Source organism: Leptosomus discolor, chromosome 8, assembly GCF_034619465.1.
Source record: "Leptosomus discolor isolate bLepDis1 chromosome 8, bLepDis1.hap2, whole genome shotgun sequence".
NCBI classification, from domain to species: Eukaryota; Metazoa; Chordata; class Aves; order Leptosomiformes; family Leptosomidae; genus Leptosomus; species Leptosomus discolor.
This window is the reverse complement of record NC_141398.1, coordinates 8605198-8632831: the sequence shown is the minus strand read 5'-3', so window position 1 is coordinate 8632831 and position 27634 is coordinate 8605198. Positions and strand designations below refer to the sequence as shown.

The 27634-nt window shown below is 44.1% G+C and overlaps 1 protein-coding gene across 1 annotated transcript; it reads left to right on the top strand.

The window, feature by feature from the left end:
• The first annotated feature begins 464 nt into the window (after nt 1-464).
• On the top strand, nt 465-27634 carry LOC104348647 (sodium-dependent neutral amino acid transporter B(0)AT3). Its single transcript, XM_009953986.2, has 12 exons — nt 465-621; nt 9796-9936; nt 11298-11435; nt 13698-13879; nt 14250-14360; nt 19550-19662; nt 19950-20078; nt 20690-20846; nt 22438-22642; nt 24267-24426; nt 26189-26351; nt 27422-27634. The coding sequence occupies exons 1-12, from the start codon at nt 465-467 to the stop codon at nt 27632-27634; spliced, it is 1869 nt and encodes a 622-aa protein (XP_009952288.2).

Here is a 27634-nt window from a genome sequence, read left to right as displayed (position 1 = left end):
TGTCTTCAATCATTTACCTCTGTTAACAAATTAAGAAAAGAAATGGCAACACCTTATTCATGGATGATTCAAAGTATTCTACAGTTTTAAGAAGTCTACTGTAAAGGTTTCTTTTTAATTATATTCAGTGTCACACTTCTCTGAAAGTGTCTGAGAACAGAAGGAGAACAGAAAATAAAAACCTCTTTGATCTTGAGTTATCCATTAACAACATATTCCCAAGCTCTCTAACTATAGAAGGAGCTGAAATAAGCCAACTCTCTCTATAACAATAATTCCTGGTTTTGTCTTTAAACTGCAGCTTTGGCAATGACACATTCCTTTGCATCACATGAAAAGAAAGCTCCACCTCTCTTTCCAGGATCCTCCGGTCATCCCACATAAAACCTGTAGGAGAGACAGGTTTTGAAGCATCTTCCCATTTATAGGGAAAGGGGCTAAGGAGCCAAGGATATTTCATTAAAATGTCAAAAGATTTATCAGTGCCACCTGACATCCCTAAAGAAGATGGCAGACCCAAGTGGGACAATAAGTTCCAGTATATTTTAAGCTGTATCGGATTTGCCGTTGGTCTGGGGAACGTGTGGCGATTTCCATACTTGTGTCAGATTCATGGAGGCGGTAAGATTGAAATGGGACTTTGCTGAAATATTAAACTACAATTCTAATGTAACTGTACTATGTCATGCTATGTTAACTGTACTATGACGGGCATAGAAGTTATATGTTTGCATTGCTTTTTTTGGTAACTGTCTAATTCTCATAAATGTTTTGCGGCAGTTAGATTAGCTTTTCCCATAGAAGCGTATTTAATTTTAAAATGATGTGTTCATTTAGGAAGTAAGCCCAGCCCAACGCTAACTCTCAGCAAAAACGATGTTAAAGTTCTTACATTGCTGCTACGACCCCGGTGGGAGCAGGAAACTGAACCTGCAGGTCGTTACCTTAAGGAAAAGCGAGAAGTCCTGGAGAGGCCTGAGTGAACCGGCCCCCAGACAAATGGTCGCTGTGCTTTCCTTTGGGAAGGTGAGCAAGTCGTTCCCCTCGCTTCTCTGGTGCTCTTAGGAGCCACCTCATCACCTGGAACTGCCCCTGCATAAATCTAAATGGCACTTTTTGCTGTCTGTGAGGCTGTTTAAAATGCTCAGCTGATAGAACACCAACAGGAGCCTGCCAGGTGGTGCGCATAGCTGTCCCAGCCCGTCCCTGGGCACCATTCCCACACAGAATTGCTTTAGAAGCAGCCAATTTAGTAACTATAAATGGATCAGAACAGAATACTTCATCACTCATCATTCACTGTAGCTTTTGAGACCTGCCGTGGTGAGCTGTCTAAATCAGAGCGAGATAACCAATTGTTTCAGTTCAGCGTTATCCATTATCTTTCAATTAACTGCAGAAACAGAAAATTCAAACCTGGAGAAACTGTCAAATGACAGACAAAATTATTAAATCCAAGCTTGTTCTACCAAGGTATCTGTATTACTTGATGAACTACATATATTTGAATTAACCAAGGAACCAAGAATGGATGCTGCCTTTAACGGAAGGAGGTGTTTCAGAAAGAAGTAGCCACTTAGGGACTCTGGTAAGTAGCTGAATGAATGAGATATAGCAGGTTGTAGCAACAAGAAGAATCTTGTCATATATAAGCAGAGCATTAGGAAGTAGGTGGAGATATTGCCACAAATATTAAGACAATTTCTGAACTGCTGACTTCTTCTGAAAGTCCATCTTTAAAAGTCAACTTGAAAAATTAGACAAAATGCAGAAAAGCCCCAACAATTATTCAAGGGCTGGAAAACTTACAGGACAAGGAATGACTTAAGAATCCAACCTATTCAGCTCATGAAACTGAAAATGAAAGAGTACATTTATCATAGTCTACAAACAAGTAAAGGGAAATTATTTGGTGACAAGGAGCTCTTTAATGTTGAACATGTAACATCTGGAAGAAAAAATAACACAATTCAAATAAGAAAAGAGAAGAAGCAGTAGGTTAGATTCCTCCCAGGAGACTTAACATTTTCTGTTATTTATTTGCAAGATGTGAAACCCAGTGAAGCTCTTTCAGAGGAGTGCCTTAACCGGGTGGTTAGAAAGCCATAGGTGTAGGCATGCTGTTTCTCTGTGTTTGCCCATGGCAACGGCTGGAAAAAGCCTGTCACTTCAGTTAATGCTGCATGTGTTAATGAGACATGATAAACACCTTTAGAGAGACATCCCCATAGCAGATATGGCACGGGGCCTGCAAGGAAGATGTTCTTCTGGAGCAGGAGCTGTGGGTCAGACAAATACCCTACAGCACCTCAGGTGGCCTTTCTGTCTTGGAGCAAGGCAACCAGCATTTGGTATTACCAAACAACATAATAAAACTAACACAATGTGGTACTTTTGTAATGTAACGAACAATGAACACAAAGCTCCCAGTGGAAGGTTTGAAACTCACAGGTGGGAACAGCTCCTCTGCACATCTCATTGCACAGAGCTGCTTCTGGGGCCACCAGCTGCATGAGGCTGCATGAACTTTGTGCTTCAGGGGTTTGTGCAAATCTCTACTACGGACTAAGATGAAATACTATTCTACTGACCGTGGCTCTTGCACCTTCCCATGAAGGACCAAGGGTTGCTTCTCCGTGCTGGAGGCGAGGGACTAGCTGTGGCCGGCTGTGTTTCAGTCTCTTCAGATCCCAGCCCCACATCAGAAGATGAGCAGCACTCACCTCCTACTGAGGTTTGATCTCTCCCCTTCATCCCTCCCCTCCGGGGTCCCCTGCATCCCTGGCCTACAGACCTCTACCACCCCAGGAGATGCACGAGTCTGAGTGCAAGGAGACCCACTGCGACCTGGCTTACAGACTGCACAGTGCTCAGAAAAGGTTTGCTTGTGTACCCAGCTTCTGAGCACCGATCTATCCCACAGGAGCTGCTAGGGATCCTAGTTATCCATTAACAACATATTCCCAAGCTCTCTAACTATAGAAGGAGCTGAAATAAGCCAACTCTCTCTATAACAATAAACCCAAAAAAGGCAGGGTTTAGAGCAGGTTTAAAGAAAAGAAAAATAGGAAAATGCTGCAGGGACAAAGTCGAGTCGTTCCTTTGCTCTGTGAGTAGTAATTTTGCCAGTGAAAAAATCAGTTTAAAGTAGATAATGGGCTCGGCAATGGCACAGAGCTACTTTGCATCATTACAAACAGTGGCACAAGACAGTGGCAAATAAAGGTCAATGTATGGATGTACAGAACAATGTTTGGTCACTGGATTTTAACAAAGGGCTCAGAGAGCTCCACAGCAGGATGGACCCTGTAACAAAGTGCTGTGGGTTTTGTGAGTAATTTATCCCAGAAAATTGGCACTGGAAGAGTTGGAGTGAGCCACAAACACCACCAGGAAGACAGAGCTGTTGGGTTCACACCAGCGTATAGGGTAGTTGCATCTTTCTTCTGCTAGTTTAAGGCAGTGATGTGATTTGGGGTTGCAGTTTTGACAGCAAGCAACTCAGATGCAAAAGCCCAATAGATTTTCAGGGGTACTGGTGCATAAATCCTGCTTGTGTGCATCTGAAGATATGAACATGGGAGATGGCAGCAGTATGGTGGTTAACTGGGAGCCCTGAGAGGTGCAGTGGCTCTGTGCCTGCAGCCACAGCCACAAGTGCAGTGAAAACTGGTATGGCTAAGCCCTAAGGCTGACTGGCTTCTTGGGTACAGATCAGTTTCACAGCTGGTTCAGGTGATATCCAAGTGTTTAAGGGCTGGGCAATGCACTTTTCCTCATTCCTAGATCTTTTAAAAAACAAGAGATAAAAATAAGATCTTGTATATTTATCTCATGTCAGCTGTTCTCATCAGACCTCTGGACCTTATTCATTGCACATTAGTGTTACTCAGTAACTCAGATCTAATAAAATATCAGTTTTGCTGACATTTATCACCCGCTGTCGTTACTGATTATTTGGATTTATTGCCTGAGTTAAGTTAGTTATTTACTTTTCATGACTAATGGATATGAAGGTTGTTTGCCACAGTAAGTGGAGACAAACACAAAGGTTCCCGGGCAACTGGAATTGAAAAGAAGCCTCTAAATGGCTCAGTATATAGTCTGTCATTTAAAACTGAGACTCAAACAAGTCATATAGCTATATATATACACACACAGTCACCAGAGTATTCTTAAAAAAAACAATCCAGTTCTAGCTGGAACGTACTGCAGTGTTTTACCTTTGATTATAGCTAGCTAGTACATATACGCTTGCCTAACCCATGGGTATCAAAAATGTGCATAGTGCCCAAGCCTGCAGGATGAACGAAAAATACTTTTAATATAACATACAGTTTCTTTCTAGGAAAACAAATACATATATACACTAAAGTCCTGCAAAAAAGGAGAACGGTTTACTTCTGAGGCAATGATTTACAGACTTTCATAACCCGTGGCCTACCTGACCTTTTGCTAGAATTTGAACTGCAGTCTGCTGCAAAACGCAGTTGCCTGGCTCACTGTGTCCTCAGATGGAAAATAAAATCTGAGAGGAACAGGTATACCTGGAAGATACTGTAAAAAACCAAATACGTTGGGAAGACAGAACAGTCTACTCTGACAGAAAAATTAGTTATGTTACAACAAGTAACAAACTTCATTTTCTGGATGGTTACCACGCCCTGCTCAAGTCCTTAGTGAAAAGCTGTGGCATTTGGGGCCGATCCTTTCATAAGTCGTTGTACTTGGGTGCCCTTTACAGCTCAGGTTGGTGTGTGCTTGCACGCGGGTGCTGCTCTCTTGCCTGCTTCACAATTCCCTATTTCATAGGGAAGTTCATCAAGGTTATTTTATAAGTTGATCTACAGGTGTTACCCACCTTCGTTTGAAATGGCTATGGCCCCCTCGGTGCTCTGGGCGTGGCTCTAGCTCCATCATTGCTGCTCAAGGAGATGCAGCCATTGACATGGGAAACTCAACCCTGCAAAGTTTCAGCATCTGTAAGACGTGCAATGTGGCCTGTAGGTCAAAATCACCGCCATCACAAGTATGCTGCACAAACACGACGTTTATAGTAGCTCATACTTTTCATCTGGATTAAAGGGTGTGCAGAAGACCTAACAAAGATCATGAAGCATCATTTTCCAGAGAGTGGGGTGAATATGACTAAATTGATGCTTTTTTTTTGTACCTGATGTCTTGATGTGATTTGTTGCTATGTTGGCTACTTTGCTCCTCAGCTGAAAGCCCATGGAGAAAGGGGGACAGGTCTGATAATCCCCTTTCAATAGCTCATAGCTTTGTATCTGAATAAGTAGTTACCGCCTATTGCAATTTCTGTAGGTAAAACATAAATCATCACAGGTATCCTGCTATTAAGTTTTCAGTCTTTTGGAAAAACACACCCATCACTGTTTCTCCTCTGTACCGACAGAACCAGTGAAGTGGATCTCTGAACTCTCGTTGCATTGTATCGTACATTGAGATGTGCTTTCCGAGTTTTTCAGACTCTACAAATGGAGTTACTATTTCGCTGCTTTCCAGGTCATTTCAGTCTTCATTACAACTATTTTTTCCATTCCCAGATCTCTAATCTGAAGGAAATTTATTATTCATGTTCTGGCCTTTCAAATGTTCTTGTGCCTTCAGATCATCAGTTCAAGGTACTTGCCTCACCTCTGCTAGCCGATCTGCAGGCGCTGGTGAGACGCAATATTGAGCACATGGATCAGTTCCTCTTTCTCCACCATTTAGGAAGTCTTCATCGGTACCCCGGCATCAAGCAAAGCTATTGGGTTTTCTTCTCTGCTTCTCACTGTGCCTCATCGATTTCTGCTGGTCTTGGTACATCTCGACTAAGAGGTCATCTGGCTGATACCTCAAACCGCTTCACATTTCCACTAGTCTGGTCTATTGCTCTCTCTTTCTAAGGTGTGACAAAACCAATTTGGCTGTTTCACCCTGCTTGGCTGGTTGCCACGATTCAGCTTTAGACTGCGCTCCTTCATTCGCCTCCTGGTCATTCTGCCCTCCAGTGCACCAGCAGCTCTCAACAGGCTGCCTAGTAGTTCGTGCATTTTTCTTCCAGACTGTCATGAGTAGGTGACATAACAAAGGCTGTGCCCTACAAGTGTCATTTTGCAGGCAGAGGGCTGAATACGGGTGAGCAGTTGCTTTTCTGACCGGATTTGCCTGTACATTGCAATTGAGGGGTCAGGTTTTAAAAACCCTCAGCCTATCTAGAGTGCACCAGGCATTTCCTACTGCCATGACTGTAGAGCGATCTCCGCTCCAGAGGTTCTTCTGAGTTAGCAATGACACCGACCGTGCCACACGCTGGTGCTCCTTGTCACTCGGGACTCTATTGTCAATGAAACCAGCTTACCAATATGTGCAGTATTTGTAGCTGCCGACAGCCTAGTTTGAAAAAGCTCTTCTGGGTTCTCTGTGCCTTCTCATCTGCACAGGGATTGTTCCTCGGCTTTGCGGTATCCCTATGCAGGATCTCCTTCCAAAAGAACTTTTCATTCTGGTAGATTTTGGACTGACTTCTTTCCCCCATGACCTTCTTTTAGCAGTGCATGTATCTACTTGCAGGCTGGCTGCTTTATGCATCTTGAGCATCTTTCCAACGGAAGGAATGGTGTAGACTACAATTTTCCTATGTCATGCCTCAGGGATGCAACTACATCATGCCCTGGTGATACTTTTGATTTTTATGGGCATTTCTCCAGGCTTTCAAGGTACTTAAAAATGCTTGATCACTATCATTTCCTTTATTCATTTTTTTTGAGAAGAAAAAAGTACTGAAGCTAAACTTCTGGTTTTTTGAGGTCCCCTCCTGGGCTTGCTTCTTATGTATGTCATTTATTTTTCTTTCATTGTGAAGCGTCTAGAAGATCTAGATATAAATAAACCCAGACTATTCAGATATAGAATAATTTGCTTACTGACACTCCATGATTTTTTCTGCTAAGGCTTCCTTTCCCCATGCCTCGTGGAAGTCAAAGCTACCGAGTTCCTGCTGTACTTGCGCTACATGTCATATGGGTGCCGAGAGGGTTTTGTTGTGCCTGTGTTTGAATGTCCCATTTTGTAATAGATGCTCCTTCATGCTGCTTCTTGGATTTCCTTCTTGCCTTTTCCATGGTTAGATTCCTCACGGCATTTTTTTTTTTTAAAAAAAAGGTATTTAAATTCTGCCTTCCGGCACATCCTCCCCTATGTATTAAACAGAGCCCTTGACTATATAGTGCTAGAGGGTTCCAGCTCACTATTATGTATCTGACACCCTTCTGGTATTCTTCTTCTTTATAAGGGTTGGGGATTTTATTGTGGAAAAGAGTAAGCTTCAAGTGCTTGAGCAGACTGTCTCTGCTTTTCCTGACTTTTTTTTTTTACCTAAAAATACTGTAAAGCAAAGGAATGAATAACAGAAACCATATTTTTACACTATAAGCCATTTATTTGAATTAGGTTTGAGAAACATTAGCTCCATTAACTTTCTGCTTAGCCCAGTCTTCTGCCCTATTTTCATATTTGCAGGCAGCATAATTTTCATATTGTTGTCATGGAAAACCAGTATTTTCTTTCCAAGTGTGACATTATGTTTTGCCATGCTGTAAATATGACTGGAGATACGTACAAACCAGCACAAAGTAAACAGGCTTTTATCAGCAGAATATCTAAACATGCTCTGCTGCCAATGGTTCAACTAGCAAACAGAAGAGGGGAGAGAGATAACCGGGGGCAGTTTGCACTAATTATTACACAGCTACTTCCAGGGAGATATGATACGGGAGATAGGTGGGTCCCCTACGGAGCGCCCTGCTAGCAAGGGCTCAGCACCGCACGGGCTGCAGCGACCCAGCTGCCGCCCGGGCGAACAGGCGGAGTGCTCCCACCGCAGTGCCCCCCTCGCTGCTGTGAGCGCTTCGCTTTGCCCAGGAGCCAGCCCGAGGAACGGGGCTGTCGGCGGGGCTCAGGTGTGCTGTGGAGGGGGACAGTGCAGCAGGTTTGAAGGAGAGAGCAGGACTGAGCATGGCGAGAGGGTACTGAGTTCTTGCGGAAGGGACCTGCGATTCCTTGGTATTTACCTGTGGGCTTCGGTAGGTAGTTCCAGGGGAGGTTTCATCAGGTGGAAAAACACTTAAACAAACTATCGTGGTCCTTAACTCCCCCTGTAAATCTCTCTCTTACGGTTTATAACAGCTGCTTTAGAGCTCCCCCAAAGGAAGGGCACTACTGAGCTGGGGTACTGAGGATCCAAACTGAGGATTTAACGTACTGGGAATTAACCGCGAGACTCCTGTTTCAAATCTGCTTCTTAGCGGTTAAAACATCTTAAGAAATCAGGTCGTACGGAGAGACGTTTATTTCCACCTTTGGCAAATGAAGAACAGTCCTTCGTCGAGAAAAGCTTTGCCGATTTTTGTTCCTATGTATCTCTTGATAAAGGGCTAAACCACCAAACAACACACCTTCTCTGGGTGTTGTAAGTAATTATTGCAGCACCTAGCAATAGGTAGCAAAGTTATTGCAATGCCTAACCCAAGGGATTAGATTTATCTGCCCAGCCTTTCTAAATCATTTGTAACTGCAAAACGCAGGAGCTGTTCCAGGAAGAGACCAGAAATCCTCGCTCACTCCCCCACCTCCCTCTCGGGGCCGAAGACAGCAGAGCTCCGAGCTGCTCCTCTCTGCTCTCTCAGATGGTGATAGTGAAGCTGCTCTCCCTGCCAGGAGGGAGAGGAGAAAGTTTCCAGAGCTGGAAGAGCAGAGCTGGGCAGGCTCAGATATGAGATTTGGAGGGAAAGGTGAAAGGGTGTAACAAGGCACAGGTTTATTGACAAAGCGATGAGGAGCACAGAGACGGTACGAGTCGGCAGGAGGGGGCTGGGGCAGGACTTCTGCCTTTGTTTCCCCAGAGAACAGAGGCTTCGCGGTCACAGTGGTTGTTGGTCATGGCAATAAACTTCAATCTATTAGATTTAATTCATTTAATTGGACATTTGGGCAGGTGCTTTAAACATACTGATGATATTTCTCCTGGTCTCATGAAAACCAGTACCTGTGCAAAGGAGGGAGACCCAAACCTGTGTTCCTTCTGAGGGAAGGCAGGGGAGATGAGGTGTTGCACACCCTTTTGCAGGAACCGGCCAGGCTGGCGGCAGCACGGGCTGCCTCTGGTCCAGGGGAGCCGCTGTGAGAAAAACGGGGAAGACGTAGAGGATGCAAATCAGGAGGAAATCAGGTTTCATCCTCCCACAGCCCACAGAACAACTTCAGTCTTGCTTTCAAGGTTTTCATTAGCCAGAGGCCCTGAGCAGAACTTCATGCAATAAAGTAACCTGGTCTCTCGGGGGTCTGCAGCACAAAATCCTGCTTTACCAGGGCAGGGCGGAGGAGCACACGCCTGAGAGCTTTCGGGAGAGAAACGAGGTGATGCACTGAAGGGGGAACAGATGGCATACGGGAGAGGCAAACCCTTGTGCTTCATGAGCAGGGGGAGAAAAGAAGATGCCTACAAGAAAGGGAAATGGAGGAAATACCGAGGCTACGTATAATGGGCTGCAGCAGTGCCTGAGGGGAAGCATCCTGCAGCACTAAGCATCCCAGCGCTTCCCCCTACATCTCCACCAACAAAATTACCAGTAACAGATGTTACTTGGCAGGCATTCCTAGCAATGCTCCCTCGCTCAACACGTCCCACAAGGACTTCGTTAGGGTCATAAAGCAGACAAATTACAAAACAGTAATTTCAGCGAGACGCAGACAATCACGTGGCTCAACTGCACTTCATTGTGTTTTCAGGGGCATTCCTGATCCCGTACTTCATTGCTCTTCTCTTCGAAGGAATCCCGCTGTTGCACCTCGAACTAGCCCTTGGACAGTGTCTGAGGAAAGGCAGCATCGGTGCCTGGAACACCATCTCGCCTTACCTCGGAGGAGTCGGTACGTCCCTCAGGGTCCCAGCTCAAGGAACCGCAGCACTCGCTTCCCACGGACCTGTGCCTGATGCTCCTCCGGGCATCGCTCCCGTCGGGTGTTGCCCCAGGCACACAGGAGCCTTACGTCCAAACCTCATCACCTCTGCTGTGGGAAGCACAAGGACCTCGAGCTCTGCTACCCAACACTGCCCCGTTCCCAGCGCAGCCTGGAGCTTGCACAAGAGCCGCCTGCCCACAGTGCCTCTCGCTCCTCCCTCAGAGCCCATCCAGGAGCCAGTCTTCTTCCAGGGGTGGTCAGACTGGAGCAGGGGGGGACAAGAAAGATACAAAATCAGGAATGGGAGCCCAGTGCCTCCTAAAGCACCTGGGAAAGTTTCCCTTTGGGAGAGGGGGGCACAGTGGGGCTACTGAGGGGAAGATTATGAACATGGCTGGGCACGAGGGACAATCCGCACAGCACTGTGCGTCAGGCCGGTGTGCAGCCCTGTACCGGCCACATATTTATTTATTTTATTTAACATACACTGAAAAAAAAATGTAGCTGGTGTCCTGTGCACGCTGTTAGGCTGCAAAACGTGAATGGGAGCAGTCACCTTCAGAGGGCTGAACCACCGGCTCTGACGGTTTTGAGACAGCACCCCCCCTGCGTGCGGGGGCAAGGAGAAGCCCTCGGATGCTCCAGCCAGCACGGCTGGTCATGCCCTGCCTTAAGCAGGTGCCTGAAAACGGGATTGGCAGCGACAGCCCATGCCTGTGGGGGTGCGTGGGAGGAGGAGGGGTGGGTAAGAAGACTTATCTAAGGGCCAGAGGGCAACCAGGAAGAAATGCCAGGCAGCAAGGGTGGTGCCTCCAGCTAAACCCATCTCCTACAATTAGGCATGTCCATCCTCCCTTCGCAAAAATGCCAGCAAGCAGAATCCGTGGTGGTGGTGTTCTTCCTTATTGTAGGAGCGAAAGAGCTACCGGTTTAGGGCATATGTGCATGATTTGGGATAAAACAGTACCCTCATGCAGCTACAGCACGCTGGGAAACTTCAGCTTCTTTTGGTCTCCACTATTAAATTTGTCCCACGTTGTAGAAACCAACATATTACATGCTAGAGCAAAGATTTCAACCCTAATCTTCTAAGTAAGTAGCGAGTGTCAGCCTTCTTGGAGCAGGACTGGGGGGCTGGGGAGCTGTGCACCAGCGTTTGGCTACCGAGGACACAAATGCCCATCTTTCATGTGCAAACCTCGGGGGGTGCGGGGGTGAGGAAGCAGAAAATCTTGAAAAATTAGGAAATGTGAGCTTCTAAGAGCAAGTGCTGAGACTGTTGATTTTTTCCAAAGCTTTCCTAAGCTGAGATCTTGTGCTTTCTGCAGGGGTTGGTTCATGGATGGTGTCAGTTCTGGTGAGCTTATACTACAACACCGTTTTAACCTGGGTGATGTGGTATTTCATAAACTCCTTCCAGGAACCTCTTCCTTGGAGTGTTTGTCCTCTAAATGAAAACAGAACAGGTAACTACCACTTCGGCTGTCACTGCTAGCAAAAGGAGGACCACAAATGTCAGAGTCTGGGGGCTAGCAAGGGCAAAAGGGAAGTTTTGTTTATTCTTTTATGCTTGTGCTATGATACAAATACCAGTCTAAAAGAGCATCCTCTGCTTTCTGATTATGGGGAAATAGTCCTTTATCAAGACACACGTCAGTTATCATAAACTACATATCAAGACACGTGAGACTGTTAGCATAATTAAGAGCCAAATTTAAAGCAGTTACAGAAAGATGTGGCCATAAATAAGACTTGTGAGTTTTCATTAGGTGGTGATGCACTGGTTATGACCCGTAACAAGCTCGTGTAGAAACCTTTCACCTCCTTTGCCGTGTTGTGCTGAGAAAGATCAGCTGAGTTGCCAGACCAGGAAACACAACCCTTCTGGTGAACTTTAGTTTCTGCCTGTAGGTTGCTGAGACTACTTTTCCACATCGGACAAGGCCGTTTCCTAGAGCAGCCAACCAAGAAACCCCTGGGAAGAGAAGCCACGCTTGATTTGTCCCCGAGTTGTGCACAAGACCTTGTTTGTTTTCTTGTCAAAAAGCTACAAGAGTGATGATATCCTACTAAAATTCATCATCCTCACAGGAACAACAAAAAGTCCATGACCCCTTTTGCTTAATTTCAAAATAGGAAAGGAAGTAACTGCATCCAAAAAAAAAAAAAAAAAAATAAAAGCAACTAAATAAGCAAAGTGCTTGTGAGGTAGCAGACAAATGACTTAAAGATGGAATCTTTGAGGCTCAGACCAAATTCACACCTTTAGTAAGACCAAAGACAGACAGTACCTAAGCAGGATAAAGGAAGACTGCTCTTGGGTCTTCACAATTATTTTTCAGTGTTCTTTTTTGTTCAGAGCACGAGAGATGACAAGTCCCAGGGCAGAGCAGGAAACATAATCTAAGCCTCATAATTAAGAGGCTACGAAAAAAAGACAAAACTTAGCAGAAGCCGACTTTCTTTTGGAGACCTTAAGACCATTCTAGAGTAGGAAGACAATCAGACATTCCCCATCTTATTAGAGAATTAGAGAAAATTCTTCGGGCTTTAAGAAATAGGATTCTTTCATTTCTTAGGATACAGATTTCCCAACTAGTGAGCTAAACAAATGTTTTCCCAACCTGCTTTGGAGATCAACTTTTTAATCAAGTAGTTTGTTATACAAAAAACTGCACTTTTAGCTAAGCATCTTTCAGAAAACATTGAAGAAGTCCTCTAAGGATGGATTTTTCAATACCAGTGCCAAGGTGGGAAGAACGTGCACTTCACCACCACGATTGCCATCCTCTGTCCAAGGAGCTGCTTAAGTGAGCCACGTAGCCGCTGCTCCCATCCACCAGGCTTAGCTGAACGTAGACTAAAGTGGCGTTATTTCAGGCTCAGGTACTTAAGCTGGGACTAATGGGACAAGAGCAGCAAAGCTGTTCACTACACAGCTCATTACTCATTTACCCTGCTACAACCCACAGACTCGTTCAACAGCCAGAGACTGGGTATTCAGAGGTAACTGGGATTGCACTGGTCAGTGCATGCCCGGGTGCACGTCCAGTTCAGGTTTCCAGCTAGACAGCAGGTCAGTGAGTTGCCTGAAGACCTCCTGTCAACCTCCTCTTCAGGCAGTCAGGTTGCCCGCAGGCAGAGGGGTGAGCATGGGTCGTGGCGTACGTCGTGTTCCCGGTTCCCTCTTCTCCAAGCGCAGAGCCTGGCTGGGGACCGCCCGAGGTTCCTGCTCACAGAAATCCTGGAAACCTGAGCCAAAGAGGCTGGTGCCTGGGTCTTGCCCCACTACTGGGCCACGACGTAGCCAGGGGATCCTGGGATTAGGTGTATCCTCAGGTGCCCGACTCTTGTTATGGCTCCACCCACCTGTAGCTAAAGAAGTTGATGGTCTCCACCGCAATTACAGTTCAGAGTTCACCTTGCACTGAGCGTGACACCTTTTCTATGTAGAAAGCGATCGCCTGTAGAAAAGCCGGTGGTGTTCTGGTGCAGGGCTCACGCAAATCTCGCAGTCCCGGCCTGCCGTGACAGTTCGTCTGGCTGCACGTTACAGACGGGGCAGAAAGGCCCCTTCAGCCCATCTCTGCGTTTGAGTTGGCAGCTCACAAGAGACCGACCTGCCCCCCCTCCGTTAGTATAAAGTATTGCTCCCTAACCCCAGCGGGAGTGGGAGAAACATCACCCATTTTAAAGTCCATTCTTACGCTCGCCACGTTTTTTTCCAGGGCTCAATGAAGAATGTTACAAAAGTACCGCAGTGAATTATTTTTGGTACAGGAAAACTTTGAACATCACACCCGATGTCACCGAGAGCGGCACGCTGCAGTGGTGGCTCATTTTGTGCTTAGCAACTTGCTGGGCAATTGTCTATCTCTGCACCATCCGAGGAATTGAAACCACAGGAAAGGTACGGAGAGGACAGAGCAGGGCATTATCCCACACTTTGGATCTTGCTCTCCAGATACGGAGTCCAACCACCAAGGAAAGCCTTCCCCATTCGCCACACCAGCACCACAACAGTGTGCTGCTCGTCCAGCAAAGCAGTAACAGCGGTACAGGAGGCTCAAAGTGACACTTCTGCCCTACCAGTCTCCCCTCACACAGTTTTAAGAGGGATTTTGTTACAAATACATCCTGCAAAAGCGCATTCTGCTTCTTTTAAAGACGGCGATGTTCACCTGTAGCTGTCTTATCTAATATTATTAGGATTGTACATTGCAATGACTTAAACGGGATTTATCGATGTTGTCAGTAACTGTTTTGTCTTCTTACTTCAGGCAATTTATGTAACAGCAATATTTCCTTACCTGGTCCTAACTATATTCCTTATTCATGGACTCACTCTACCAGGAGCCACTGACGGTCTGGCTTACCTCTTCACCCCTAATGTAAGTATTGCTGCAGGAGTCAGAAATCTTATTTTTCCTTTTTCTCCCTCTCGGATCTCATGCTGTATATTCATTTCTGAGCAATGCCTGATCTAGCTGCCCATGCAAGAGCTCAGCTAAGCTCTGTTTTCTGAGATGAAGTGATTTAGTATTTTAATATGCTTTAGCAAGAAAAGCAGCAGCAGAGTATTTAACAGTTCAGTAATAAGCGTATCAGAAAATCCTGGAAAAGTAAGTACGTTATGGGTGCCTTGGTCTTTCATGTGTAAGTGAAACTGATGCACTGCATGAACAGAATCATCTCTCTTTTACACATGATAAAGACGGGATTTCCCTGCCAACACTACAGAATTTACACAACTTTAATCTTTTAAGAATTCACAAGGAAAACAATGGAGGAATTACACTGAGTTTTGTTTTGTTTTTTTTTAAGGTTGAAAGTAATCTTCTCCTATCCCTGTTTCTCCATAGCTGAAGTTTTTCCCCCTGTAGCTGCCCTAAAAGACAGAACTGCTGGAGAATACCCCCCTCCCCTTTTTTCTCATCTTCTCAACGGGACAGGAGTCCCGGATCCCTCCCTATGCTGGCCACTTCAGCAGGACCTCTTTACCCCGACCTTAGCGGCCTTCCCAAATGCAAAGCCAAACTGTCCCACCATGTGGTTGCTACCAACCGCGGGCTCCTCACAGCCCTGCCTTCGTGCTAAAAAGCTCCACAAAGCGGCGAGCGCAGAGGAGGAAGAGCAGCACCTGCCGACAGACGGTCTCAGAGCATCCTCTGCCTCCGCAGCCTCAGCAGTGCTTCCCACCACAGGAGCACTGGGTATATTTCCCTTTCCCTTCCTATGACAGGAGCACAAGGAAAACATAAGCCAAGAAGCCCGGAGACAGGTTACATGCCAGCCTGGAAAGGGACAATGGCAAGAGAAAGCTCAGATGAGGCAGTCCCCTTCTATCCCTCCCCCTGCAAGCCCAGTGGCACCGGCAGCCATCTGAACGCTGCCAGAGCTCAAAAAGGACAACCTTGGTCTTTACAGGAGAGCAGGACGTGCACTTGCATTTCTGTAGGGCTCAGACAGGACAACAAATGCTCGGTGCAACGTCTCAATGAAGCAAGCAGATCAGACAACACAACCAGAAGAGGGCTGGGCCTGCTGGCATCTGGTCTCAGCCCAGCAGTCGGGTTTCTCTACAAGAGCTCAGGCACCGCCGGGACTTACGATCACTGCCCAGCGAACCGAACACAAAACCTAGATTTGTGCGTATTCACAAAAACTGGAGGTACTGCAGGGCTGGGGGAGAGCAGACCGCCGTAAAAGAAGAGCCGGATGGTTTCGCAGACCGGCGCCAGAAGACAGAATGAAAATCCAGCTGCAATCAACCTGCAGTTAATGATTAGTCCGTTTGAGGAAGCAGATCCTGAGGACATCCTTGAAGAGTCATCTGAAGATGGTTTTGGTGATGAAACTATGCTCTTATCTACAAACATGGGAAAAACTGATGCAACAGCCTGGTAAGTGATATCTGCTATGGGTGTTGCTATTGCATAGAAAGTTACAGGGGAAGACAGAGCCTTGTTAAACTAACGTGCTTGGCTAAACTAACATGCCAACTGCTACGGAGGACTTTGGCACCTCAAGGACTCAAGAAGACAGCAGGCATACAACTGCAACCTTTCCTTGCTCTCTTCTTCCCCCTAGCCCACAGCTGCAGTACCTGTATTGCCTTTTCTGTTAGCCTGTTTGATGAGGAACTATCCCCATCACCACCATCAGTAAATACGTGTTTTTCTTATCACACTTCTCCACAGGGGATGTACAACTCACTTTGGGACAAGTGGGATGTTGGTTTGTGGGCTTTTTTAAGCAAAGATTTACCTGACCCCCCCAGCCCACGTTAGCTTACAGAACTGTAAAGCATTTCTTGTGTGTTGTTTTCTTCTTCTTTTCCTGTCTTTTTTGCAGAAAGTTTGTAAAGTTTTAGCAAAATAAAGTAAGAGTTAGCTCACTTACTGCCTCTTTCAGCTTGTTTTTAAGAAAGAAAAAAAAAATCAGCCTTCTTTAGGCTCTCATTAGAGGCAATCTTTTCCAACTTTTTCCCAACTGCAGTGCAGCAGAAATTGTAGTTTCTCTGCAATAGCTGCCACATCCACTCTCTGGTAACTGTTGCACCTTGCTGTTCTTGAAAATCTGTGAAAGAAAGTAATACCTAGTGCTAAAAGTCACATCTTACCTAGTGTCAACATCATAATCACCCAACTGAATTTAATTTTTTTTCCCCAAACTACCATTGCTTAAATTCACTCACTTTCCAAGTGAATAAATATCACAAATAATAACTGCATGCATACAGCTTTTAAACATGGCAGGCTGCGGGTTTCTTTTCATGCAGAAATACATAGTCGGCTTTTTGCCACCCGACACACTTCCACACCTTAAATTCTAGGACAAATAATGAATACTTCTTTTCATTGACTTTCAGACATGGAGAAGTCTGATGATTTACTCACCCTCTCTAAATCCTTGGCTACCTGGAAAGTGAAGCTGCCACGAAAACAAAAAATATACTGAAGTTACACTCACGGGAACTTGAGGAGAAAGCAGAAGATGTACAAAGATTAAGCAACACAGGAGCTGGAACAGAGACTTTTGGAAAGGTTCTTGGAAAAAAAAAGTAATCAGAGGCAGCAGAAAAGGGATCGCATCAAGCATCAGCAACGTCCTCCACGCAGTTCAGCTCCTGTGGACATCTGTGTCAGCTCAGGAGCACAAATGCCTCCTCCTCCAGTCTCTTTCACATCTGAAAGAGCTTCAGAGACTGTAAATATTTGGGGGTTCTCTGGCAATCAACAATTCCAGGAACTTGGTTGGGCCACCGGTGCCTGCGCCCAGAGCTCTGCAGCTCCTTAACGAGCAGCGAGAGTAGGCGAGAGAAAGAAGCAGGCGGTACAGGCACCACATCCTCTCTCACAGAGGCACCTTGTAATTTTTTTCCTCTATTTTGCAGTTTAGTTTTACACCCTATATATTATTGTGAACGGACACTTAAAACTTCTTTCAAGGTACCTGGTCTGTCCGTATTGTTTCTGGTATTAAGGAGAATGAAAGCGCTACCTCAATGAACTGCTGTCTTTAAGGGCAGAATTACTTCTTAGCCACCTGCGTATGAGAAAAGCAACGGCTGTTTTTACACCAAGATTACACGTCACAGGGATCCCAGTATTTTTTAATTCTGTTTTAAGAAAGTTTTTGTCTGTGTTTCATGTGTTCAAGTATCCAAACATCTCACCACCCAGGGAGGGAGCAATTCTGCTTCCCTTCCTCATTACCCCCGTGTTTATTCATTAACATTCTGGTGGTATATCTTCATCCACATATTTCTAGCTCCAGCACATTTTTTCTTCTGAAGACACGCTTACGAAATCTGTATGCCATATTACTGAAAATAGAAAATAACAGTTAGCTTCATAATTTGCTTAAGACCAGATAACGACATTGCCACAGCAAGCACGATGGTCTACACTTTCTTCAAGTTTGGGGGTTGATTAGTATCTTTTAGAGTCAACAAATGCATCGCATCTAGCGCCAAACTAAACTATCTCCAGACTCATTCGCTCAAGCCCCCAGTCAGAAAGCCAGACTTGTAACAGTCGCACCCATCAGCGCTGACAGCTGACTTGGCAGCACGTAATCAACCCGTGAAGGCCACGCAGCAACGTGGGTGCCGAGTTTCGGCACCGGAATAGCAACCTAGCTCTGCGCCTGCACAAGGTCCTGCCTCCAGCATTGCAGGGTTTGGTTAGGATCTTCCAGAGTAAAACCCTAGAAAGGTTTGCCTAAGCTGGAGCACGTCAGCCAGGAAGGGCTGCAGGTATCTGCTGGCCATGCGATGCTGTACAAAACCTTAGGCCAGTTCTGCTGCGCTCGAAGCACGGGCATGCTCGCGGAGAAAGCACCTGCGGTCCCGGCCTTCACTGCATCCATCCACACTGAGGTGAACTCATTATTCTCACTCTTCAAGCTCAGGCCAGCTTCAGAGAAACCCAAAATGCTATTAAGGGTCTCTGGCATACTTACCCCTCACTCCTACAAATGCTCCTAGTAGGATCCATCCCTACAAACGCTCCCACTCAGGCACTAGGATCAACAGCAGAGGCAGGCGGACACAACGCAGGAATCACACAACTCACGCTGCGTGACTGGGATGCTGGTTTGACCCAGAGTGAGGCAAAACAAAGTGAAATACGCTACAGCCCTGGTACTACTTTGGGGCCAGCTGGTTTTTAAACTAATTCTTAACTAATACTGGTTTCTATTCCCCCTACTTGATGATGGATTGGAAAGTAATTTTACTGTCAGGGTAGGAATATAACGCGCCACTTCTTGGTTTCTGCAGGAAACTAGTATTTATTGAGCACATGTACATTTTGCACATTACTTGTGTTTTCTCTTTTTCTTTCAGACCGATTTTAATGGTAAGGTTCCTTCTTAGCACAGCTATTCAAAACTGCATGTCGTTCTCTGCAACCCAACAATCATTGACGTCTTAATTTAGCTTCCTCTATCACATCGCCCTTACGACAAAATTAAAATTTCACTCTCAACTTCTCCTTTTTCTGTATTTTTCATGTGTTGCCCTTTTATCTTCTATTGCTGTTGTCACAGTATTTTGAATCCAAGATGCTCTTTTTAACGAATATCCTGTTCTTTTCTGCTTAGGCTTTTGAGTTTGTTTTTAATTTTTTTAAGCTACTTTGGAAAGCTATGGAATCACTTTGTATCTTAAAACAATGAAGGTTTAGTATTTGTTTATACAGCTTTAGGAAGATAATATTCCTAAACTGTAAGCTACCCAGTAAGTGGATTAACAAAAGAAATAAATTGAGGAAAAACGTAACGGACTGTCCCTATGGTGTGCCTAATGTGTACCATTTAAAAACACATTTTTGTCATCAGACAGGTGTACAATGAAAGAGATTCTATAATCACTACATACATTTAAATAGACCAAATTATGTCTTCAAACACCTGCTTTACTGACATGTTTTGTACTAATTTCCATTTTCAGTGCATTTAGAAGGCAACACAACTCTCAATTTCAGAAGGGAAACACGAGACGAGCTACGAGAACTGGGAGAGAAAAAGAAAACTCAAATTAGCCTAATACATGCATTTATTCCAATTATTTCAGCTGAACACTTTGAAAAATCCCCAAGTATGGCTTGATGCAGCTACCCAGATTTTCTTCTCTCTCTCTTTGGCTTTTGGAGGGCTTATTGCATTCTCAAGCTACAATCCACCGAAGTAAGTAGGACTACAACCTTTATCAACTGGCTAACTTCTTGCTGCATTTTGTGCGATTTTCTGAAATTTCCAGAAGTCTTTCCTTCGGATATTTATAAAGGATCTTAATTTTTCTAAAGTATCTTAAGAGCTGCTGTCTTTCTGAACGGCCAAATAGATTTTTCTAACAGGAAGGGGAAAAAAAAAAAAATCTAAAAAAATGAAATGTTTGCAGAAATACCTGAGAGAATCACTGATAAAATACTGCCTTTTTTCAATCACTTCACTTGTTCGAACGCTATTTCTAGAAACGACTGCGAAAAGGATGCTGTGACAGTAGCAATTGTGAACAGCGTGACATCCCTCTACGCTTCCATCCCAGTCTTTTCTGTTTTGGGGTTTAAAGCGACCACAGGTTACTGGGACTGCTTGGACAGGTGAGAAACCCGCGTTTCCAGTGTTACACTGTGCTTTCAACACCGAACTAGATAACGTGGTACTTGAAAAACAGGCATTTAGAGAATTTACTTTCACTAAAAATAAAAAGCATCTGTATGGAGAAGTCCAATATAAAAATAGAAAGTATTATGGCTCTGAGGCAAGAATGATCAGGGGTAGCATTTATAAGAAGCAAGACAGATTATAAACCAATGCATTGCGTCAAGGAACACATCTCAATCTCAGACTAGCATTAGAAGTAGCTAAAAAACCAACACCTTTTCCTATTCCACCAGATTCACTAAGTTATGAAACACAAGTGGTGGAAACGGTCTGGAGAGCTGGTAAAATAAAAATAGAAATATTTTAGAGACTGCATCTGCATAGAGTACTCAGAGTTTGTATCTGAAAGAGAAGACATTAAATAGTCTGAATATTTTCTCCTAACTATTTTATATATAAGTCCTCATTTAGTATCTTCCCTTCTATTGTAAAGAACAGCACAGAAGGTAAACACAACTTTCTATCAACATCTGAATACATGGCATAGCATTTCCAGCCACATGATCTGCAAACATTTAAACTAATGTTATGTTGGCTTCTCTGGCAGGAACATTATCAGTATCATCAACGAATTTGATCTTCCGGAGGAAAGTATCATGCGACAGAACTATACAGCCTGGCTTACTTTCCTAAATTCATCATATCCAGAAAAAATTGCTGGACTCAAACTGAAAAGCTGTGACCTTCAAGAATTTCTTGATCAGGTACCATAATGACCACAAAGTAACCCTTAATAACATATGTAGAAGGACTGGTATCTTCCTTTTTCTTATAAGTACTTGTACTTTACTTGTATTTAATATATTATACACAATCACGAAACAAAATAGTTTTTCAAAATTTGAAATAATGCCACTGCTGTAGGACAGTCTGAACTCGAAGCTGTCCAGTACAGCATGCAAAATTACACATTATTATCACAAAACTGATCTTCAGAGGTGCTCCTACCTGGAGCCCACCACAGACACTAGATTCAGCCCTACTTCGGTTTACAGGAATAAGCACAAAAGAGAAAACACATCCAGTTGAAAGAGCACAGAAAAAGGATGCCGAATGGGAGTTTCCTAAATCCATATTTAGGAAGGTATCAAAAAATCTATTAAAATGTTCACTGTTTGCCTTCAATCACATGTATGACCACCAGGAAGGTATCTTACCACTGACTTCTCTTTCACCTTCCTTTCCCCACCTCTTGTCCTCTCTATTTTTCCTCCTCTCTGCACAGAATCTCACCAGTATTTCCCCCCCCCGCTCAACCCCCCTCCCGCCTCTGCCAAAATACATCATGATCCTCCCCCTCTCCTTCTTTCCCAACCCTCCTAAAACATTTCCCCTACCACTAACACGGATGTTTCTTCTCTGTTCACTTCTCCAACCTCATCCCGCTTGCTCCAGTGACCCCACCCAGTCCTTTAACACTCATGTACTGCTCACTCATTTGCACTCCCTTGTTGCAAGTCCTTACCACCTAATGAGAAAAGAATAGGGCCATGGCTGGAGGAGAGAATATGAAAGAGAGGAGCTTAAGAAAAAAAAAAAAAGAAATCTTAGGACAAATTTGCCTGAGACAGTGTGTGCTAATGCACAACAGCCTTGGCACACGAGGATGGTGAAACAGGCTATTTCACTCACATGATGGAAGTCTCCAAGGATGACATTCCAGCCCTGAGACCACTCAGTTTCTGTTTTGTCTGGCTTCCTCTGACGGATGGCACCCATTTCTGATTTACAGTTTGGCATATTTTACTTCCAAATTAGAGCAACATCAGTATTTTTCAATGCTTAGATTTAAATACCCTTGTCCTTGGGAGACTGAATTCAAAGATATTCGGCTGAAATAGGGGGTTTCCCTATTAACCTTTTCTGCCCTGGTAATTATGGGGGGTTTTGTTCACCAACTCTCTTCCTGCTAGAATGGCAATCATATCCTTACTTACACCCTTTTCTTTCCAGCAGCTATTACATCATGGATTTTTTAAAAAACATATTTAAGATGGTATTAGCAAAACAATTGCTATTTCAGTTACAGCTCTCAGATCTGCTTTACTGTGGACCCATCTCTCTGTGCAAGCTAAAATTCTGCTCTACGATTGCCTACACCTCTCTGATAGACCATTTCAAATTAAAATCCCCACAAACACTCCCCACTACCCCTTTTCTCAGCTGCTGGCTGCCACAGAGTCCCCCAGGCTGACCAGCACCCTTGACTCCAGGGAAGCATGTCATAATTCTATATCCATGAGAAACTACATTTACGCCATTATAATGTGTATTTTTATCTGTTTCTGAATTCAGAGTGTATCGGGAACTGGCTTGGCTTTCATCATTTTCACTCAAGCCATCATTCTCATGCCAGGCTCCCAGGCCTGGGCCATCCTGTTTTTCACTATGTTGTTCTGCTTGGGCCTTTCTTCTATGTTTGGGAACATCGAGGGAGTCTTCACTCCTCTTCTAGAGCTTCGAATTATACCTAAATCAATACCCAAAGAGCTATTATCTGGTAAGGTATTTGCTTTGCTTTGTTCAAAGAAGGTGGCTTCTTTATAGGTGCGCCAACTACCAACTGCTTAGGGAATGTCACAGAGGGATTAAGAATCTGTAACGTTACCTTAGCTATCCCACAGTGTTGGTACGGGCAGCGGACTGTGTTTGCAGAAGATAAGCACCTAGATGAGGCAGCAGTTAGGGCAGCAGCTGTCAGATGACAGTACTATATTGCCCTTGCCAGTTTTTTCCTTAGCCTGCAAGAGCTGTTTCAGCCTGAGAAAGCCTGTTAAATTGCTGTTCCTGGAGCCAAGTTCACTCTGAGCTGTTGTAGACATCAGGAAGAGCCTTGTCTTCACTTAAGCACTTCGCTTTGGCACCTAAACAAGTCACTTTAAGGCAACCAGTGACACCAGCTGGTCTGCCATAACCACCTGCGAACTTACCACATTGTCACCACTGTAAGATAGGTCACTCACTCCTATTTCATTCAGGTTTCTGCTGCTACATTTACTGTGAACACGCGAGAATAGAAAATTACCACTTAGAAAAGGAGGAATGAGTGTGTGTCATCCTGTTCTTGCACCAAAACTGGAATCTTTACAACCAGAGACAGTTACTGAACCCAACCTGCTCCTCAAGAGTCAGACTCAGTGAGAGTCTGAGAGATCCTACTGTGAAATTGGTCCAGAAAAACTGGACTAGAAAAATTTCTGGCAGTTTGAAGTAATGGATTAACACTTCTGCAATGTGCCCTTTGAAATTATTACGGGGAATATTGCTGTCATGCCTTTTTCACAGTCTTCCTGTGGCATCTAAATGATATCCTTCTCATTTTACAACTTTTCATGTAGAAACAAATTTGTTTACAGCTTGATGAGGTAACCGTTTTATTTTTGAAACTGATTTTTTTTGAAATTGATTTTCCAATTGTGAGCGCTTTCTTTAAAAAAAAAAAAAAGCCTGGAGCCAATTTTACAGCACATTCAATCAAAGGCCACCTCAGAGTCAGAAGCATTTAGTAACACAGCACAAGGACACACAAATTGATTTGCAGCCCATGTCTGCATCCAGCAACACTTTTCCTCCTTCCCGCTTTTTCCTCTTAATTACCTCAAATCCGTATCTTGGCTCAAGGGGAACTGACGGCACAGAAGCGTAGTGAAACCTAAACCATACACATAAGGGACATACACATTTGGAGCTCTGGGCCCTTTGAGGAAACGGGGGGCAGGAACCCAGGGAAGCCCTCACGCTTCTCAGGTGCCAGCTGCCTCTGCTTTGAGCCCCGTGAAAACGGGAGCACTTGAAACTCCCTACATCAGTCAAAAACCAAGACAGGGCAATAGCACAGCCCAGCCCAGGCCGCCTGCTGGAGTTAGTAACAACTGAAGGATGCTCCGAGTCACACGAGTGCATTCCTCCTGCAACAGAGGGGTGCCTCTCGGCCAACACACGGGGGAAAACCGAGTTTGGGAAGTGGTATGAGCTCCTCTAAGGAAAAAACAGCTTGTTGTAGCTCCGTAGAGGAAGAGAGAATACAAATCACTAGAACAAGTGCAAAAATAATTCAGAACAAAGATATACTTACCAAGTTCAGTTCAGTACTCCCAGCAACAAAAATATGTTTTTTCCTTCAGGTATAATATGTCTAATTTGCTTCCTCGTTGCTCTGTGCTTTACGCTGGGTTCGGGGAGTTACTGGATTGACGTTTTTGACAGCTATGCAGGCTCACTGCCTCTTCTAGTCCTCGCTTTCTTTGAAGTGATTGGGGTTGCGTACGTCTATAAAATTGAAAGGTACGTTGGAAGCAGATGGAATTTTTTTTCTCATAAGAGAGAAATGCATTTTCCTTTTGCACAGGAATACAATATTAACTTATTTCTGTAGCACTTATCAGTTCTGTGAATGTCGTTACCATTCTTTGCTTCGAGTCTCCTGTATTTCTAAAACAGGATGAATAATCTCTGCATAGCACTCACAGAAGGGAGGATCCTAAGTTTAAAGCTAGAAAGTCAACAGCCATTGTAGTTCTTTGGCCAAGAGGAGTCACACCATCTTTCAAATATCGTCCTGTTACTGCCCTTTTGTTTTGTATATGCTTGTATTCTTTGTTTATTATTATATTTTCCCACTGAACTTCATGAAAGCAACATGCAGTAACTCCTCCCTGTTAAAAGGCTCAACGGGCGTGCGGAGAATCTCTGCAGGCACTGGCACTAATTAAATTCACTCTTTAGAAGTTTCCTACATCCTTCGTAATCATAAATGCCAGAAACCTTACCTCATTTTGATTTACAATAAACCTGCCTTCCCTACTCAGGGCCCTTCCAGTCCAGAAATTTCCCCAATTCTCAGTAAAGATTAATCTTTTCCCCTCTATAATTTACTGAATTACATACTGGGACTTCACCTTTCCAATTCTTACTCTGGCACTGGGATCATGAAGGTCCCAATTATTTGTGGATCAGTTTGTATACTGTACAGGTAATGAACTCATGTTTGGCCAGTGCTGTTGCATATCAAGGTGTTTCAGTATCATCCAACTTAAGACTTCCCATAGGCTTATGATTTTAAAAAAAAGAAACTGAAGGAAAAAAAAAAAGACAGATCTTCCTCACTTACAGCTAAAGTCCCTGCATTAATTTTTTTAGATCCACTGTTAAGATCCTTGGAGCATTTCCCATGTTAAACAGTGGTAACTCCCAGGCTATATCATCATAAACAATTTCACACCTCCCTCTTGCTGCCCATACAGCTAGCCTCAATCTTGTATGATGCAGAAGTAGCAACAAAATCTGGTTTCACACACTACGCCTCTATTTTCTTTGTTGTGCTAGTATACATACACTTTTTCTTCTTTGTTACTACAGGATATGAGCATAGTCAAATCACTTTTTCCTAGTTCTTGAGAGAATTTCTACCATCTTCAGTTAGATTAACAGAATTTAAGACAAAGCTGATGTTTGAACAGACACACACACACTCCAATTCTTATTCCAGATTACAAAACCCTTTCCAACTTGATAGATACAGGTTATCATGTAACTACTAAACCCAGAACCATATCTCTGCTGCCCCTTCAACATATAAAACTATAAGAGGTACATGTAAAAGATCAGCTCCATGTCCAAATGACTGCACTACTGACTGCAGAGGAAGCTGGCTCAGGCTGCAATCATTTTGCCCCTGACCTGATACATTCGGTACTGGTTAATTCAGACTTCTTCCTAACAAGCTATGTTTGTTCCCTTGGCAACTTTGTCTTTCTTTAAATGTTTTAATAGTTCTACAGAACGGCTGTAATATTTTCATCACTTACTTGTGCATAGAAACCTTAGACTAAGTGCTCAGGTAATACAAACTGGCAATGTAAACTGATCAATGAAGACCTACTTTATTGATAGTATTATTTATTTAAGTCTATAGTAAATTATTAGAGTATGGAATAAAAAATATTTAGGGAGCTGTATCATGTGTTTAACTTATAGAAAAAAATGAAAAAGTGAAACTGTTACCACTTAGATCTGACATCATGATAAACATGTCTCCTCTTAAAAGGTTCAGTAAAGATGTGAAATGGATGACTGGACGAAAACCCAATCTCTACTGGCAGATCACCTGGAAATTTATTAGCCCTCTGCTCCTGCTAATTGTCTTCGTGGCTTTTGTTACTCTTCAGATACAGAAGCCACCAAGCTATGCAGCCTGGAACCCTAAATATGTACGTTTACAAATATTTTCAAAATTTCTAATAAAAGCAAGAGCTGTATATTTCTCCCTTACCAGGTCGTTTAGAATCATCACCATCTACTGCTTACCTACACAATGCAGCCTGGAGTGATGCAACACTCGGAATGAGAAGGTTCCAGCAGGCATAGAGGTTACACACACTAAAAAGCGTTTCTGTTAACAGAGTTTCTTCTCGAGGAGTCCCAAACTGCTGAGGGGAAATGTCTCACAGGCACTCCATACCTACAGGGGCTTCAGAGATGGAGCAAATGCATAAGCAGAGCTTTAGAGCTGCATAACAGATGCCAGGGATGGAAACACTCCTCAGTGAGAAGTACCAGTGTCACTGGGGCCCTGATGAATACATGAACGTGTACTTCTGACAGGCAGACAGGGAGGGAGGCAGTGGTCTGAGAACAGTGTTGGTTGGTTAATTCAGCACCAAAGACATTGTTGATGCTGAGGACATTTGATCTGGATGTCACTGTCCAATGTCAGTTGCAGTTTCTTGGATCCTTCCCAAATACTCCCTGCACAGGGGTTTGAAGATCAATTCTGGTCTTAAACTGCATGAGGATTACACAGCAGCAGTGTCTCCTCTCCATTAAGTATCTATCACCCCTAAAGAAAACTCAGCCACAGGCTTGCAGAAATTGCATTATCATCATTCCCCCAAAATCTGTCATACAAATCTTCCCTATTTGTCAAAGAGCATGTGTGGTAACTGCTGAAACCAGGTAAGCTTTGAGTGCTAACAAGAATAATCAGAGCTTAACCAAGAGAGGGTGAAAGTTTGATAACTCTTTGGGCAACCCCTGCATCCCTAGGAATGTGTCACAGTTCCAGCCATAAATCTTTGAAACCGTACAACACTTCCAGCCACCTTTAGACCCATGAGAAGGGTATACTGAGGACTTGGCCACTGAATGCTATTGTAGAGCAAGAGTAAAACCTTTGCTATCCTCACTATAACAGCATAAGAAAATGCAAATGGAAAAATCACAGCAAAACGCACGTGTACCTACCAATTACTTCTTTTGCTTGCTTCTTTTATCTCCATAGGAAGGCTTCCCTATGAAAGAGGAGAAAGTTTATCCACCTTGGGTACTGGCCATCTGTGTGCTGTTAGTTCTCCTTCCTTCTGTGTTTATACCTCTGGTAGCACTCTTCCACCTGATCAAACAAACGTGCGGAAGCAAGGACCCAAGCTTTGTATCACCAGAAGTGTTTTCGTTTCAGGGGGCTAATAGCAACTTTTCTCATGCAAAAGAATAA